At 48.4% G+C, this 16,757-nt stretch overlaps 1 protein-coding gene across 1 annotated transcript in view; it reads right to left on the reverse strand.

Annotated features, from left to right (window-relative positions):
- The window catches only part of Hk2 (hexokinase 2), a 50,242-nt gene extending 36,022 nt beyond the window's left edge, over positions 1–14,220 (reverse strand). The window contains exon 1 of the mRNA XM_027429440.2: positions 14,158–14,220. Coding sequence (XP_027285241.1) covers positions 14,158–14,220 — 63 coding nt within the window. The remainder of the gene's footprint in view (positions 1–14,157) is intronic.
- Positions 14,221–16,757: the final 2,537 nt, after the last annotated feature.

The raw sequence follows: 16,757 nt of genomic DNA on the forward strand, positions 1-16,757 counted from the left end.
TGATAAGAGTTCCCAAACTTGGCTGCAGTCCAGAAGCACATGAGGCTCTTGCCCAAGCCTTTTCTGTGCTTGTGGAGCTGTTGTTTTAGTTTGTTGTGTTTGCTTGTTTTGTCTTACTGGTTTTGTGTTTGTTTTTATTTTTGTTTTGGGGATAGAGACAGAACAAGCTGGGTAGGTAGGAAGTTGGAGAGGATCTGGGAGGAGTTGAGGAAGGAGGGAAATATGTGATGGAAATGTATCATATGAAAAAACTAATAATAATAATTATTATTATTACAAGCGCAGGCCTGTGACTCCAGCACTTGGGAGGAACAGGAGTTCAAGGTCATCCTTGGCTACATTGAAAATTCCAGGATGGCCTAGGCTCTAAACATTTGTTCCAGGATGACCAAATGGACACTTCTAAGCTTGAGGGATCTGATAGCCTCACCCCTGTCTGGAGCAGGTTTCCAGGTGTTAATAATGTCATCATAATTGGCCAGGTTCCTGTAGTCAATGTTGCTTTAGGTCAGTCTTTTTCTTCTATTCTGCCAAGTCTTTCAGGCAAGAGACGAAAGCCTGTAATCCTAGCACTCAGCACTCAGGAGGACAAAACAAGGAAGATTGCAGCAAGTTGGAAGCTAGCCCCAGCTACAGCTAAAAAAGAGCAGGCAATGAATGCTGGGGATAACTCAGCTGGCAAAGTTGCCTTGCAAGCATGAAGACCTGAATTCCACCCCCAAGAATCCATAGTTTAAAAAGCCAGGGGGCTAGAGAGATGGCTAGGTGGATAAGAGTACTACTGCCTGCTCTTCCAGAGGACCAGGGTTCAATTCCCAGCACCCATATGGTAATTCACAACCACCTGTAACTCCAGTCCCAGAGTATTCAGTGCCCTCTTCTGGGATCCTGTGCACCAGGCATGCACATGGTGCGCAGACATTCAGACAAAACATCCATACACATAAAATAATAAAAGAAAAGGGAAAAGAGCCAGACATAGTGGCATACGCTTGAAATCCCACCCAGCTTTGGAGGTCGAGACAGAATCCAACCTAGCCAAATTGGCAAGTCTCAAGCCAAAGGAAAACATTTAAAAAACGGATTGCAATTAAAAAGCAATACCCAAGAATGATGTCCTATGGCTTCCACACACGTGTGCACACATTCGCATGTGCATAGGCCACACAAGAAAAGGAAAGAAAAGCCAGAAGCTGGGACATTAAGCCAAGGGTGAAATAACCCAGTGTTGATTGACCCAGGCTTGTGGGATTTGGAAAGACAAAGCTGTTGCTTTCTGGGAAGAGACTGAATTAGTTGGGACTAGCAAAGAGGAACCATTCAGGCCAGTTTTCACCGAAGTGAGGAACTCAGCACAAGAAAAATCCGTATGCAAATCCCAGCTGCACCACACGCAAAAGTTCACAACATTGGAGAGATATGACAGTCTTCACTATAAAATGGGGTGAAGGGCCCCCCAGTCAAGACAGAATTGAGGTGCCAAGCTTAAAGCTCTCCCACTGTCCCCTTTCTTTCCTCCCCTTCCTAATGCTCTCTACCAACTGGCACCCATAGAGGGCCAAGTACAATTCTCAACCACACTCAAGGTTTAACAAAGCAGGACCTATTTCTCCAGATAGTACTCTTCTCTTCTGTGTTGGTGACTCCTGGCCTATGGGTATGTGTTTTGGGGGGTCAGGTCCTTCCCTTTAGGTCTCTATCTGAATGGGAGGAGGGAAAACAGGCCTGAGCGAAGCTGGCTGGGGTCAGAGAAGAGAAAGCTGCCAGGCTTACCCAAGGCAAGGGCGTGTCTCAGAGATAGCACTTCTACCTGATATAGCCTCAGAGATGCTAAAGAGATTAGAACTTCCTCATTGGGCAATTTGGGTCAGTTTCATTTCTCCCACAGCTCCAGTCTGACATGACTTCCTCCAGAGTTGGAGGTGGAGACAGGACAAGCTCTAAAGAAAAGCAAACCCTGCTGGGCAGTGGTGGTACACATCTTTAATCCCAGCAATAAGGAGACAAAGGTGTTTTGAGGCTAGCCTGGTCTACAGAGCAAGTTTGAGGACAGCCAGGGTTACACAGAGAAACCCTGTCACACACACACCCCAAAAAAAGGAAGGAAAAAGAAAAGCAAACCTTATCCAGAAGGGAAGCCAGCATCATCAGCCCTTCAAATACTCCTCATCCCTCCAGCCCTGCCCAATGAGAGAGGAAGCAGGAAGCAGGCATGGTGGCTCACATCTATAATCCCAGCACTAAAGAGGCTAAGCCAGAAGAATCACAAATTGAGGTCAGCCTTGGGTACAGAGCAAGACCTTGTCTCATCCAAACAAAACAGAAATCTTGAGAAGGAAGAAACACGAAGACCACGGGAGCATTTTGAAGCAGTCATGTTGTTGGCTGGTCCTCCCTTTACCAGTCAGTCCCCTGCAGGATTCCGTGTCAGGACATTTGGGTGCCAAATTCACCACCATGCTTCCTGATACAGGCCAATGAGATGAAAACCCTGATTCCTGAAGAGCCCTGTCCTTTTGCATTGATTGTCAGGAAGGACAAAGATCCTCGGTTCAGCTCCTGTTAATGCCTTGGTCAAGAAATCCTGACCTAAATCACCAAATTGTTTCAGGAAGCTGATGGAGCATAAATAATACATGAATGACCAAATGATCAGTCATTTCTGTAAGACACACCTTCCTGGCAGGATAAAAAACCCACACCAGTTTCAACATATCAGAGCAAAGCCATAAAGGGAGCCAGGGACACAGCTGACCCCCTGTCTCCAGTCTTTGGATATTTCTGTTAATATTTAGAAGGTTCTCTCCAGTGGTCCTGGAGGAACATTAGCCAATCCTACTATTAACTTGAGTTCAAGGCCTGCTTAACTGACAAGAGAGTGAGTTCAATCAATGTCAGTATGGGTAACACAGCAAAAGCCTGTTCCAAAAGCAACTGACTGAGCTTCAGCTTTCTTAACACTTAAGTTCTTGTTCTGAAGAAATGACTATGTCCACTGTCTCAGGCCTCAGCTCAGCCTGGCCACCAACAGGACAATTAGGAAGAAGGGCCCTGCCTTCTGCAAGTGACTTGATCTTGATGGTTTGAAATCAACCACAAAGTCATGTGGAGCAATATCACATAGCATGAGAACACGCCACTGGCCACCATCTACAGGGACAGAGATGTGCCACACCAGATGATCAGTGCAAGCAGGCACAGTAGGGAACAACCCACCCTGGGAGTCCATTTACCCAAATCCAAAAGCAGGTCTATATTGGTACAAGTCGTGACAGTACCAGGTTCAGTGACGCATGCCTGTAATGCCTGCATTAAGAGGTGGAGGCAGGAGGATCGGAAGAATCCAAGGCCATCCTTGGCTTAGGCAAGCCTGGGTTACAGTGAGAAGCTTGCCTGAAAATAAAATTTTTAAGTCACGACAGTGATGGCCCTTCAGGACGAGCGACGGGAACTGGTACCAGAAAATGGGGGTGACTGGTGATACAGGGTGGGTGGCGGTATTATCCCATATGTATTTACTTTCTTATGTGTATCATAGGTCAATTTAGAAAGTTAGGAAGCCAGTACCTGATAGCACAGGCCTGTAATCTGTCACTCATGAGGCCCTGAGTTTGATCTTCAAATATAATTTAAAATACACCAGGCCTGTAAGATGGCTTAGTGGGTAAAGGAGCTTGCTGCCAAGCCTAATGACCAGGGTATAACCCCAGGAACCCATATGATGCAAGCTGTCCTATGACTTCCACACATGCGCCACAGGGCACATATATACACAATAGATACATATTTTAACTAAAATTTAAAATATGTACTTAAGCCTGGCCATGGTGGCACATACCTTTAATCCCAGCACTCAGGAGGCAGAGGCCAGCCTGATCTACAGAATGAGTTCCAGGGCAGGCTCCAAAGCTACCAAGAAACCATGTGTCAAAAAAAACCTATATATATAAGTATGTATGTTAGGGTTAGAGGGTTAGGGCTATATTGTGTGTGCATATATTCTTGATTTATACATTAATTTTACAAATCATTGATTCTGTTATATGGCATACATCTGTAATCCCAGCACTCAGGAGGCTTAGACAGGAAGAGTTCATGTACAGGGCCAGCCTGGACTATATATAAAGACCCTGTATAAGAAAGTAGGAGAAACAAAAGGCAGACATCAAGAACTTGACTATGCACAATCAAAGCACCCAGGAGATCAGAGAGGACACCCTACTTTAAACCTAGTCACACACTGCTTTCCAATGACCATATGCTGACACAGGCTTGCAGCACAATTTCAAAAGAATTTCATATATATATATATATATATATATATATATATATATATATATATTTGCATTATTCCTTTGCCAATGTTTTACCACCAGCCTTTGACGAGGAAACCAAGGCTTGGAGAAGCTTCCCCAGACCACAAGCCTAATCCCTGGCAAGGGCCCACAACGTCAGGTGGTCAGTTCACTGGGCACCCCAACCTGGGGCACAGGTGTGTCCGTCCTGGGAAAACTGGCAAATGCTATCCGTGCCCTCATTAATTATAATGCTCTCAGACTCCTCCTGGCAAGGTCAAGGCTGCGCAGAGAACTGCAAATTTGTGCTATGAGATTGTCAAGGAAAGACAGGTGTCTCCTAAGGAGGAAGGGGACGAGTCAGGGAAGAAGACACAGGGATAAGCTTCGACCCCTACTTTCTGAACCCTGATGGAAAATAACAGAGCTGCTGAACACTTCCTCCAAATGGGAAAGCAGGCTCTTTGCTGGGGCGGCCCTGGGGAGACTCCAACTCTGACGCCCGACATGTCCATAAGCCCGAGGCAGTGTGGTGAATGTGAGAGAGTAAGTAGGAAGCCACGCAGGCCACTCCTCCAAGATCCTGCTGCACGGTGGTGAATCACTGGCCTTCCTGTTCATCCAGTTCTCTCTCTCAGCCACATGGAATGAGAGAGACCAGCAGACAGCAACTGCCAGCCGCCAGGAGATGGGCACTGGAGAAACCCAGTCCGGGCCCTCCAGTTCCCAGTTAGCTATTCCATCCCGGAGGGAGGGAGGCAGTGGTGCAACAAATAACAGGTCCCAGGGGTATGTGACAACGGCTTGGTCCATTTACCCATGAGCACCAGATGGAATGTGCCAGGGCTGGGCACGGAAGACACCAGGGTAAAGGAGACAGCAGACTCTGCCAGAGGCTCAGGCCACAGCAAGAGACAGATATGCCAAGAAATACTTACAAACCGAAGGCCAGGACAGACAACTGGAGTTTCCCTTGCTATTATAAAATACAGGCTTATAAACACTTTCTGTTTTGTTTGTTTGTTTTGCTTGTGTTTTTGAGATATAGCCCAGACAATCTCTGTGCCCTAGTCACCCAAGTGCTGGAATGTCAGGTGGGTGGACCACATTTAGCTTCTTTAATTTATTTTTTCCCCCTGGGCGGTGGTAGTGCATGTCTTTAATCCCAGCACTAGGGAGGCAGAGGCAGGTGGATCTTTTGAGTTCAAGGCCAACCTGGTCTACAGAGTAAGTTCCAGGACAACCAGGCTGTTACACAGAGAAACCCTATCTCGGAGAGAAAAAGAAAAAAAGAATAAAAAGAAGATTAAAAAAAAATCAGTGTATATTCAATCATTTAAAAAAAAAAAACTATGGGCTGGGAAAGTTTGAGAGGCCTCAACCCTAGAACTACAGAAACTAAGGAAAGCTTCAAGTGGGAGATACCATCTTCCCTGGGAAAGAACACAGTGGTTATCCAGTACCAAGCAATCGGCCCTGAAAACACAGATATATCTAAACACAGATCTATCTATACACACACATATACATGTGCACATACAAATATATGCAACAAGGAAAAAGCTACAAGCTTGAAAGAAAGCCAGGTGAGATACAGAAGGGCTTGGAGGGAGGAAAATCAAAGGGGGAAATCATGTACTATTATCTAAAAAAAGTTTCTCCATACATAAACAGCCGTGTCCTTTGTCCATCCCCTCTTGCCCACCCCACTTCCGGTCCCATCCTGTTCATAAATAGTCCCCCTCATACTTTCTTTGGTTTGGTTTTTCAAGACAGAGTTTCTCTGTGTATCCCGGGCCGTCCTGTAGCTCACTCTGTAGACTAGGCTGGCCTTGAACTTAGAGATCCACCTGCCTCTGCTACTTAAAGTGCTGGGATTAAAGACATGCACCATCACAACCTAGCTTCAGTTTTTTTTTTTTTCTTTTAGTCTAGATTCTGCATATGAAAGAATGTGACATTTATCCTTCTGAGTCTGGTCTCTTTCAAGTCACATGATCTCCAGGTCCATCCATTTTCCTGCAGAAAAAGATTTCATATACCCACATTTTCCTTAGCCATTCATCTGTTAATGGAGATCTAAGGTGTCAATAGATTGGCTATTATGAGTAGTTGTTGCAATAGACATGAATGTGCAGACAACTTGGTTCCCAGTTGAGTAGGCATCTGCCCCCCCCCCCCATTCTCTCTAGTCCCAGAAGACCACAAGCAACCAAATCTTAGGCATATTTGTGATGCCAGCAATTCTTAGTACTCGAGATTAGTTGGTACTTGGTTATGTTTACCAGCATGGGGCTATGGCAACAGGAATAGGAAGAGCTAGCCACTCCAGACTGACAGGTGCTCACGCCTGACCCTGCTCTTCAGGCCTCTACTCTCACTATGGGATGCCGACACCATTTCCTCCATGTTGATCTGCCTATCCTGCCTATTATGCTAGGCTCCCTAGGTCCCTTTGCCCTCTCTAGGTCGCCCCAGGCTAAGGACCACAATCTGTCTTGCAGCTTTCTAACCCACAGTAGCTTCTACTCTCATTCTTTCTATAGCCACTGTCCACCTGCTGAATCAAATCTTTCCGGGTCTGTCTCTCTGTTCCATTTACAGACTAGAAATCCCTCCCGACCCAAGACCACACCTATCACAGGCAAGACACCCTAACATGCCCATGCCCAAAGCCACCTCAGCCGACACCCGTGGAAACGGCAAGGCTATCCACAGTGCCTGCTTTTACTCTCAAAGGCAGCCAGTTGGACAATAAGTTAGAGTCCCACAGTGACAGACAGCCTACGAAGCAAATCAGACTTTGTTCTAAAGGAACCTACACTCAAGGGTGACATTAAAGGAAACAGGACAGTGATCCAGAAACTAAGTTTCAGATTTGGGGCTTCTGGAAGAGCTTGGACCAGTCTCCTAGTACATCGTGCAGCTGGTTTCTTTACCGTAAAAGGGATTGAATGACATCATTCCTAAGGTCCCTTTCCAACTGACACCTGACTCATAACCCAATAAAACAGTCAACCATCTCCAGTTGTCCCAGGCTGCCCTGTGCTGGAGGTTAAGTGTATGGGCTCTTTAGTGGGGCTGCCTGCCTGGATTTGAATTCCACCTTGCCCTCAGGCAAAGTACTGACCCAGTGTGTTTACCTGAATGGTATAACAGTGCCACCTCTCCAATACAGCTAGAGGGTGGTCTGAGATATGTTTATCTGTAAGATCTTTATAGGAGAGTCAGTACAGGTAGCTCACACACGATATCCCAAGTATCTGGAGGGAGACTAGGGCAGGAGGATTGCTGCAGCCTGAATTACATACTGAGTTCCAACCTGGGCTATGGTGTGAGACCTTGTCTCAACCCTCCCTCCAATAAAGACTTTTACAGGTGAGAGGAACAGATGAGTCTAGAAGGCTTCATGAAAAGCACTAAAACCCCAGGTGGTGGTGGCACACGCCTTTAATCCCAGCACTCGGGAGGCAGAGGCAGCTGGATCTCTGAGTGTGAGGCCAACCTGGTCTATCAGCAGTTCCAGGACAGGCTCCAAAGCTACACAGAGAAACCCTGTCTCAAAAAACCAAAAGGAAAGGAGAGGAGAGGAGAGGAGAGGAGAGGAGAGGAGAGGAGAGGAGAGGAGAGGAGAGGACAGGACAGGACAGGACAGGACTAAAACTTGAGCAAGTAGGAAGAGCCCCTCATCTGGGAAAGGACATTAGGCAGTAGCAAATGCCCTCACTAAACCCCAGATGTTTTATTTGTCTATCCCTTCCTATATCAGGGATCAGTGAGGCCTCCAGGGACAGGGATGCTGGATACCCAGGCAGGGACTATGAGGGAAGGTTGATGGATGGATTGGTCCCCTTACTCCAAGGACTTCTGGGACAGGTTCTGAGATAAGGCAAAGTCACTCTAGAGCAGGAATGTCCAGAGATAGAAGCACTAAACATTTATGATCACCCATAAAATGAGATTCTCTACTCTTCTGGCCAAGACCCCAAAGTCCTAACTGAAGAAGACAAAACCTATTCAAGATATACAAGGGGTAGAGTAGGTTGGGTCACATTCACTCTGAGGTCTGAAAACTCATTGTCATGAGTTTGGTATGAACCTGGGCTACATAGTGAGCTTCAGCCCAGCCTGAACTACAGTATGAGATCTTGATGTCCTCCCCTTGCCACACACACAAAGAAAGCAAAGGATGGGATACAGTTCAGTGGCAGAGAACTTGCCTAGGCCCCTGAGTTTAACCCTTAGCACCTCAAAAAGTAATAAAGTACTGTAAGGGTGAAGACCCTGGGCTCCCTACAGTCCCTGCAGAGATTAACTATTACATTGCGAAGAATTTGGGACTCCCCAGGGTTGTTAAGAGGGAAAACACTCAACAGCCCAGAGTCTGTATATGGAGGGCAAAGCACCCTGCTGTGGTTCAAGAAGACCCCATTTGATGAATCAAAAGAATGAGGGTGTGGCTGTCATCTCTGGTCTCTAAGGGTCACCTCCAAGGTTTTCCCCAGTGGGAAGCCAGTGTCTGGAGCAGATGATAGGAAACCTAAGCCCAGTCCCCTGGGCTTATCACCTGCCCTGGGCACCCTCTGCCCTTTCGCTCCTGAAAAAAGAACTTACTGGAACTCAGCTAGTGCAAGGTGGGTGCAGGGTTCCCCCAGAAAGAAGATGCTTCAACCTGGTGTGTACCCTCAAATACCCAAGACCTCTGAGTCTTCCCCCAGGGAACCAGAAGGAATGCAAGTTAGAAAGTTTCCTAACTGGCCCAAACTACCAATGCTTGTTCCGTGGATAACCAGGACTCAACCCCACAAGCCTTCTCCATCTTATAACCAAGAACTACTTACTGCCTCTGTCCCTGTGTGGGAGTCACCAGCCTTTCCCCCCAGATCAAATGTCTACCTTGTGTGGAAGGTGACGGGATGCTCCCCTAGGGCCAGCAGGAGATTCTCCCGTTGGAGAGCACAATCTTCCCCAGTGGCTTCCTGGAACAAGGGCACTGCCCAAAGCATCTAGTTGCTTCTGCCCTGTGAACCTGCCCTTCAGTGAGGAATGGGGGAGGGGGGCTTTAGCTTAAGGGCATGGTCTCACAACCTCCTCAGATTCCCATGTGACAACACTGTTGAAAACTGAGGGCTAGCAAGGCACAGTGGCTCATGCTAGCAATCCCAGCACTTGAGAGGCCCAGACAGAAAGATCACTAAGATTTCTAGGTCAGCTTGGGCTACAGTGAAACTAGGAAGATAGGAAGGGAAGAAGGCAGGGAGGGAGAGAGGAAGGTCGGAAGGAAGGAAGGAAGGAAGGAAGGGAGGGTTTGGTGGGGCACACCTTTAATCCTAGCATCCAGGAGGCAAACATAGGTGCATCTTTGTAAGCTCCAGACTAGCTTGGTCTACATAGCAGTTTTAGGCAAGTCAGGTATACAGCGAGACCCTGCCTCAAAAAAAAAAAGAGAGAGAGAGAGAGAGAGAGAGAGAGAGAGAGAGAGGGAGGGAGGGAGGGAGGGAGGGAGGAAGGAAGGAAGGAAGGAAGGAAGGAAGGAAGGAAGGAAGAGGGAGGAGCTGGGATCTAGTTCAATCTGTAGAGTGCTTTCTTATTCATGAAGCCCTGAGTTTGATTCCAACACCACATGAAACAGTGTCACATGGGAAGAGGCAGGAGGATCAGAATTTCAAGGTCATCCTCTGCTGTGTAGAGAGTTGGAGGCCAGCCTGAGCTATGTCTCAAAAAGGGAAAATCAAATCAAATTAAATGACAGAATGGGATAGCCCCTCATGCAGAAGATTTTCTAGCCTCAAATGTCTGAGGCACCGCGGCTGGAAAGCTGTTAACTGCAGCACCACCTCCAAACCAAGCAAGTGCTGCTGGGACCCGCACAGCCAATAAAACAATAAAACCTGGGGTGATTTGCCATGCCCAATGCCTGATGCTTTGAAATGGCAGTGACCAACTACACAATGTCCGAAAACAAACCAAACTTGCTGACTTCAAAATTCCAGCATAAAGGGACGGACCCTCTTATGAAGAGCAGGTCTTCAGAAGCTCCGGAGTGCTTGGCTTTGGTGTTTTGTTTCAGGTATCAGGTCTTGCTCTAGCTACCACCTCTTTAAACTCTATGGTCTGTTTCTCTCCTGAAAACAGCTGAATGAGTTGTCAACTCCTCAAGAAGAAAAGATCAGCTCTGAAAAGCATGTTATCTGTTCATTCCTGCCATTGGGAGGTAAGGGCAGGTAGCTCAGGAGTTCAAAGTGAGCCTCCCTTACAGGGCTAGCCTGGGCTACATAAGATCCTTGCTTCCAGTAATCTTCCTACTTCCTCAAATCCTCATGCAAGGCACCTAAGTAAGCTGAGCCTATTACAAGACTGGAGTTAAATGTCACCTCTCAGTGTAGTGAGACACTTTGGCCATGGCTAAGAAAGGGGTATATATTTCATGCCTATAGTTAACTGTGATTCTCACTGCCTAAGAAACAAACCTTCTCTTTTTCCATGGACAAGACACAAGGCCCTGACACAGGCAACACAACCACTCCCTGTCTCCTCTCCTATCATGCAGCCTCAGGTGACAGAATGGCTGAGAGCTGCTTTTCCTCCAAGGATTCACACACACGCGCGCGCCACACACCAGCACCCATCCCTGATTCTTCCACCAGTGCCTCTCCTCCATTCTCACACACACTCTAAGCACCCCATCCATGATCGGAACTGGTGACCAACTGGAACAGCCAGGATTGTCCCTGCCTGAGGAAGGATTCCAACTCAAATCCAACCTTACTGGAGGGACTAACTAAACTAATGCCACCAAAGCTCAAGCGCAAAGATGTAGGCACAGGGTGGGTGTGTGATAGAAAGCCTGAAAGAGGAGACATACAACTGGGAGAGGTGCATAGAGAAAAGCTGGGCTTCATTCACCATCAGCCCCCACCCCCACCCCAGAGGGCCAGGGCAGAGAGGCCTAGTGAGAACCGGCCTTGACAGAGGACCCGTGGCTTTCAACTTTGGGAAATGAAAAGTTGCAAGGAAAACGAAACTGGGATGAGGGGTAGCTAGCTGATAGAGTTGTAGAAGGCTCCTGAAATACAGCAGTCTAGCTCCTAAACCAGAATTTGGGAGACTTATGATGTCTGGAAGGAACCCACAGAAAAGGTAAAAAGGAATCCAGGGCCTAGGGAAGATCCAGTAGGCACCAATGCTGTTGCTCAAACCAAAACGGGGGCCAGTTACCCGTCTGTCTCACTGGTGGAAAGTGTTCCCAGCACCACAAGTGAACACTACAGTCTAATGTTCCCAGGGCAGACAAGAACAAGATGTTCTTATCAAAAAGAGCAGAAACCATCCTGGTGTTCTTACAAAAAAAAAAAAAAAAAAAAAAAAAAACAACAACAACAACAAAAAAAAAAACCTCACCAAAAAACAAAGCCCCTAAGTGATCTTGAACAACTTAATCTTGACCTCAGTTCCTTGCCAATACAATAAGGAACACTCATGCTCATCTCTGGAAGTTATTTGAATATTCATGAGCTAACTTAACCTGTGTCAGGAGCTTAGAACAAACCCTGTCCTCAGTTCCAGGACAGCCACGACTATTTCACAGAGAAACCCTGTCTCAAAACAAACAAACAAACAAAAACGCAAACAACAACAAAAAAAGAAAAACCAAAAGAAGAAGAAATACTCCAAAATTAAACTGGAGTTTCATCTTTCCTAATTCCTCCTCAGCTCAGAGGCATTCCCAAGACACCCTGCATCTCTTCTCAAACTGCAGAGGGATCAAACTGTTTTGCACATCTAAGCCAGATCAGAATCTAAACTGGGAGGCTAAATCCCATGCGACACCTGGTTTAAGTTACAGGCCTGATTCGATTCTGCCCCTATTGGTAATTTAGAGGAAATACATCCAAGTGTCCGGGGATAGGAGAGTAAAGAAAAGCCTAAAGGAACAAGATTTTCATATTGTGCCCAGTAAGTTACAATAAACCAGGATGGGCACAGTCACCTGCAGCTTGTAGGAGAAAATAGGTCTCCCAAGAGGCTCAGGGTCCTGCGGTGAATAAGCCACAAGACAGGAATTAGAACTCAACGCGGGGTATTGGTGGAGCACGCCTTTAATCCCAGCACTCGGGAGGCAAAAAGCAGGCGGATCTCTTTGAGTTCAAGGCCAGCCTGGTCTACAGAGCGAGTTCCAGGACAGCCTCCAAAACAATGCAGAGAAGCCCTGTCTCGGGAGGAAAAAACAAAAACAAAACACCTCACTTCCATGCACCCTTGTCAATTCCCTTTCCTTTCCCAAGAACAGGTGACTCCCTAGCATGCCCCTAAAGGTGTCTGTTGTACTTCCACAGTCCCATCGCCGGAGAGAAAGTTCGTAAAAAGTCGTATGTCCAGGAGGGAAATTCACTCTCCCTTAGGATTAAGGAGCCTCCCTCCACTTTACGCTTTAGGAATTGCCAAGAGATTGTCGTATCTTGAACAGAAAAGACCATCGGAATCAGCAAAATCGTGCCAGCCCAAAGACAAGCTTCTAAATAAACAGAATTAAAGTGCAGGACTACATCCCAAGAGATTAGAGAGAACCAACCAACAGAGAAAAACTCAACTAAATCAGGTGCCTTTCTCCAGGCTGAGGCTCATCTGCCAGGGCCCCCGGATACATCATGAGCGATCTATCATCCGCTCCTACGCACTCAGGACCATGAGGATGGGAGGGGGGGTGAGTCCTAGGACGTAGTCAGGGCACTTCCTAAAATCTGCTCCCACGAGACACTGAGATTTCAAGTGTGTAACTGAGCAACGGCTCATAGCTCTAACACAACCGTTTGGACAGCACACCTCCCCCGCCCCAATACTAGACCATTCCCTCCCTCAAATCTTGGACTAGGGCCCAGGGCAGGAACCAATCCCGTAATCCTGGGCATTTTAGAAACTCAATTCTCCCGGGAGTTAGAGCGCTTCGAGCCTGGCTCTGGTCCACCCCCACCTCCCTAGCCCGAGGCGGAGAGAGTGAGTGAGGCTCCAGGCAGGGCCCGAGGCTCTTTCTCATGTAAATGACCCGCCGTGCGACGCAGAGCTCGGGTTCGCCCAGACTGCAGTGAGGTGGGCACAGGAGGGTGTGAGCGACGAAGGTTCTCTTTCAGAAGCCAAGAAACAAATCAAAAGAACTCAGGGAATCCTGGAGTGGGAAGGTGAGTCCACTCCGGGTAACTTTTAGTAGCAAACTAAAAAGTATTATCCAAAATCCGGCCCCAACTCGGAGGCCGGACGCGGGGACGAGAGGCGGGGCGGTCCCCAGGAAGATCTGCTGTGAGGGGGCGCCCCTTTCGAGCCTCAGTTCCGGGCAGTTCAGTTCCGGGGAGGGGGCGCAGCGAGCCAGTCTTTCTGCTCCCTTTCCCGCTCCTTCCTGGGTGGCTTCTTTTATTTTATTTTTTCCCCATCCACCTCCAAGAGGCGCCACGAGGAACCGATGGCCTCTCCAACGAGTCCTTAAGTGCCAGAGGGCCGGGCCCGGGCTGCCACCCACTGCCACCGCGCCTCCTCCCCTACACGGGATTCTTCCCCACGTGCTCTTGCCGGAACTCCGGCTGCAGAAGGGGGCTCCTCCCACGTGGGCGCAGCAGCCTCAGACTACGTGCAGGGCGCCCCGCCCCTCAAGAAACCAGGGGATCTAAGTGTGGGGAGGGCGCGCGTCCCGGCCCCGGGAGTGCCTAGCAGACGTGGCTTCTCGTGCCCAGGTCTTTTCCAGCTACCCAGACTGGTTCCACGTCCCCAGCCCCGAAGGAGGAGGAAGCAGATCCCCTACGCGCTCCAGATTCCCGGAGAGCACGCAACTCGGTCCTAAGCGAGCCAGCCTCCCCCGCCCGTGCTGACTTACCTTCTGCACTTGGTTTTGGTTGAGCTCGGTGAATAAGCAGGCGATCATATGTGAGGCGATCATCCTGCTGCGACGAGACGGGGCCCGAGGCTTGAGCACTAGCGGGGGAGCGCACGCTGTACGATCGCTTTGTACCCAGGCCCGGGCGTCCGGCTGAGATCGAAGACTCCAGGAGCCGCACAAAGAAGGTTAACCACGAAGGCTCACCACCAGCTGGGGGCCCCGAGTCTCCAGAAACAAGTTTCTTTCTTTTTTTTTTTTTCTTTTAGTCACAACTACTAGAAAGTGCCTACGTCTCACTCCTGGAGACGGGTCTAGTTGCCTAGAGTTTAGTCACTAACTTCAGCCACACGGTCACCAAAACTCAACTTGGGAAGGATGACAACGCTGCTCCACTCCGTCGATCGCGCTCTCACGGTCACTGGCGTGATGCTCCCGCCCTTGGATCTCCTTAGCTGGGTTACGCGGCGTAGCGTGTGGTGTCCTGGGACTCCGGCTCTGGAGTTTGGTGCAACAATGTGGCTTATTGAGGGGCTGCCGGCTCTTTAGGCCGGCCCGGACAGTGACGTGAGCGCGCTCATTGGCTGCGGGAAGAGGGTGTGTGAGCTCTCCGGCTGCCCGCCCGCGATCCACAGCCAATGAGTGCCCAAAGCCCGCGGGCGCGGCCGCTCAGACACCGGAGCAGGCGGCCGGAGAGGCGCGCCGGAGGCTAGGGGCGGAGCCCTGCGCCAGGGATGGGACGTGTGTTCCGTGGCAAGGGCCTGGGACTCTAGGGCGCATGAGCCACCGCCGCGTCAGGCTCCGCTTCGGGTGGGGGGCGCGTGATCGCGGACCCAAGAGATGTTGGGCGACTGGAAAGACAAGTGATTAACACCAACACACGCCCTGGGCGGACAAGGACACAGTCTGGTATCTGCGGATCATGTGAGGGGCTGCCACTGCCCTGTCACAAGTCTGAAGAAGCATCTTGATTGTGGCTCCCTGCATCCCCGAAGCGACATGAGCCAGCTCTTAGAAAAGTCAGCCCCTCGTAACCATCATACCAATAGCATAAGGGTTTAACTAACCCCGTTTTACAGATTAAGGAACCGGGCGCTGTGCTGTTAATGAGATTTGCCCAGGGTCACATCGCTAACAAGTGGTAGGTGAAGTCAGGAACACGTCTCAGTCTGAAAAGGAATTCTCTTCGCCATTATATTATCCAGCCTTTCTAGAAACCAGTAAAGGGCTGGAGAGAAACCTTGTCAGTAGCTGGGACAGATAAGAGGGAGGAGAAAGTGAGATGTTGAGTCTGTAACTGTTTGGTCCTAGGCTCTAGTGTGGAATGGTTTATAGACGCTGAGAAGAGCCCAAGTCTCCACCTCAACTCATGCCTGACACCAGACTCCAGGTATACATACATATATGAGTAGATATTGAATATTGAATATTGAAATAGCATCTCAGGTGACATGAGGCTGGTGCTGATGGAGAAGGGTAAGCATAGGACACGAACTCGACCAGCTCCAGCTAACCTCACTCCACAAGCTCCTTCCCCAACTCGAGTGGCATGTGCCACTGCTGGGGATTAAACCTGGAGCTTTGGGCATGCTAGAAGAGCACTCGCCATCTGAGGTACACCCCAGCCCTTTTTTCTCTGCTGAGCTGCCTTCCACCACAGTCTCTGATGTAGTTCGTTTATTTCCTCTATGGGTGATCCCTTCCGGTGCTGTCACTAGCAGTTACACTGTCTACACATGGTAACTCACAAACCTAAATCTACAAGCAAGGTCTTTCCCCTGGGCTTCTGGCTTTCTTAGCCAACTGTTGTTTGTCACCCCTGCTGAGGTGACTAATATCTCACACTTAACATGCACCAAGGCTGCACTTAACTTTCTTCCCAACTTTTTCCCTTTATCAGTTGTCCCCCAAAAAGGCATCACCATCCATGATTCCTTTCTGCCACTCACTGTCACGTTTATTCACACGGTCAGTGAGCAAATGGTCTAACTTATCAGAGGCCAGACCCTCGGGGCCAAGGTACCAGTGACTCCACCAGAGCCCATTTTATATCACTTAGCTTCCATTTTTAACTACCTCTGGCTTGACCGTTATGATCTCTCCTTCACTCTGGAGCTAAAGAGACTTGTTTAAAATACAAACCAGTGCTGGGTGTGGTGGTGTACAGCTGTAGTCTCAGCACTGGGGAGGTGAAGGCAGAAGAGTCAGGAATTCAAGACCAAATTGGATTACTTGAGACCCTGGACAGACAGACAGATAAGAAAAAAATATATATATATACATACATACATACATACATATATATATATATATATATATATCTCAGATAGTCTTTTTTTTCTGGCTTAAAACCATTAGTAGTTTCCAGTCTTCAAGTAAAATTCAAACTCCTAAGAATGACTGTCAAACAATTTTTACAGTCAGGTGTGGTGGCTCACATCTTTAATCCCAGCACTAGGAGGCAGAGGCAGACAGAGTTCTGAATTCAAGGCCAGCCTGATCTACAGAGTGAATTCCAGGACAGCCAAGGCTACACAGAGAAACCCTGTCTCAAAATAAATAAATAAATAAAAGAAAGATAAATAAATAAATAAATAAAT

This window comes from Cricetulus griseus, chromosome 8 (assembly GCF_003668045.3).
Source record: "Cricetulus griseus strain 17A/GY chromosome 8, alternate assembly CriGri-PICRH-1.0, whole genome shotgun sequence".
In the NCBI taxonomy this organism is placed as follows: Eukaryota; Metazoa; Chordata; class Mammalia; order Rodentia; family Cricetidae; genus Cricetulus; species Cricetulus griseus.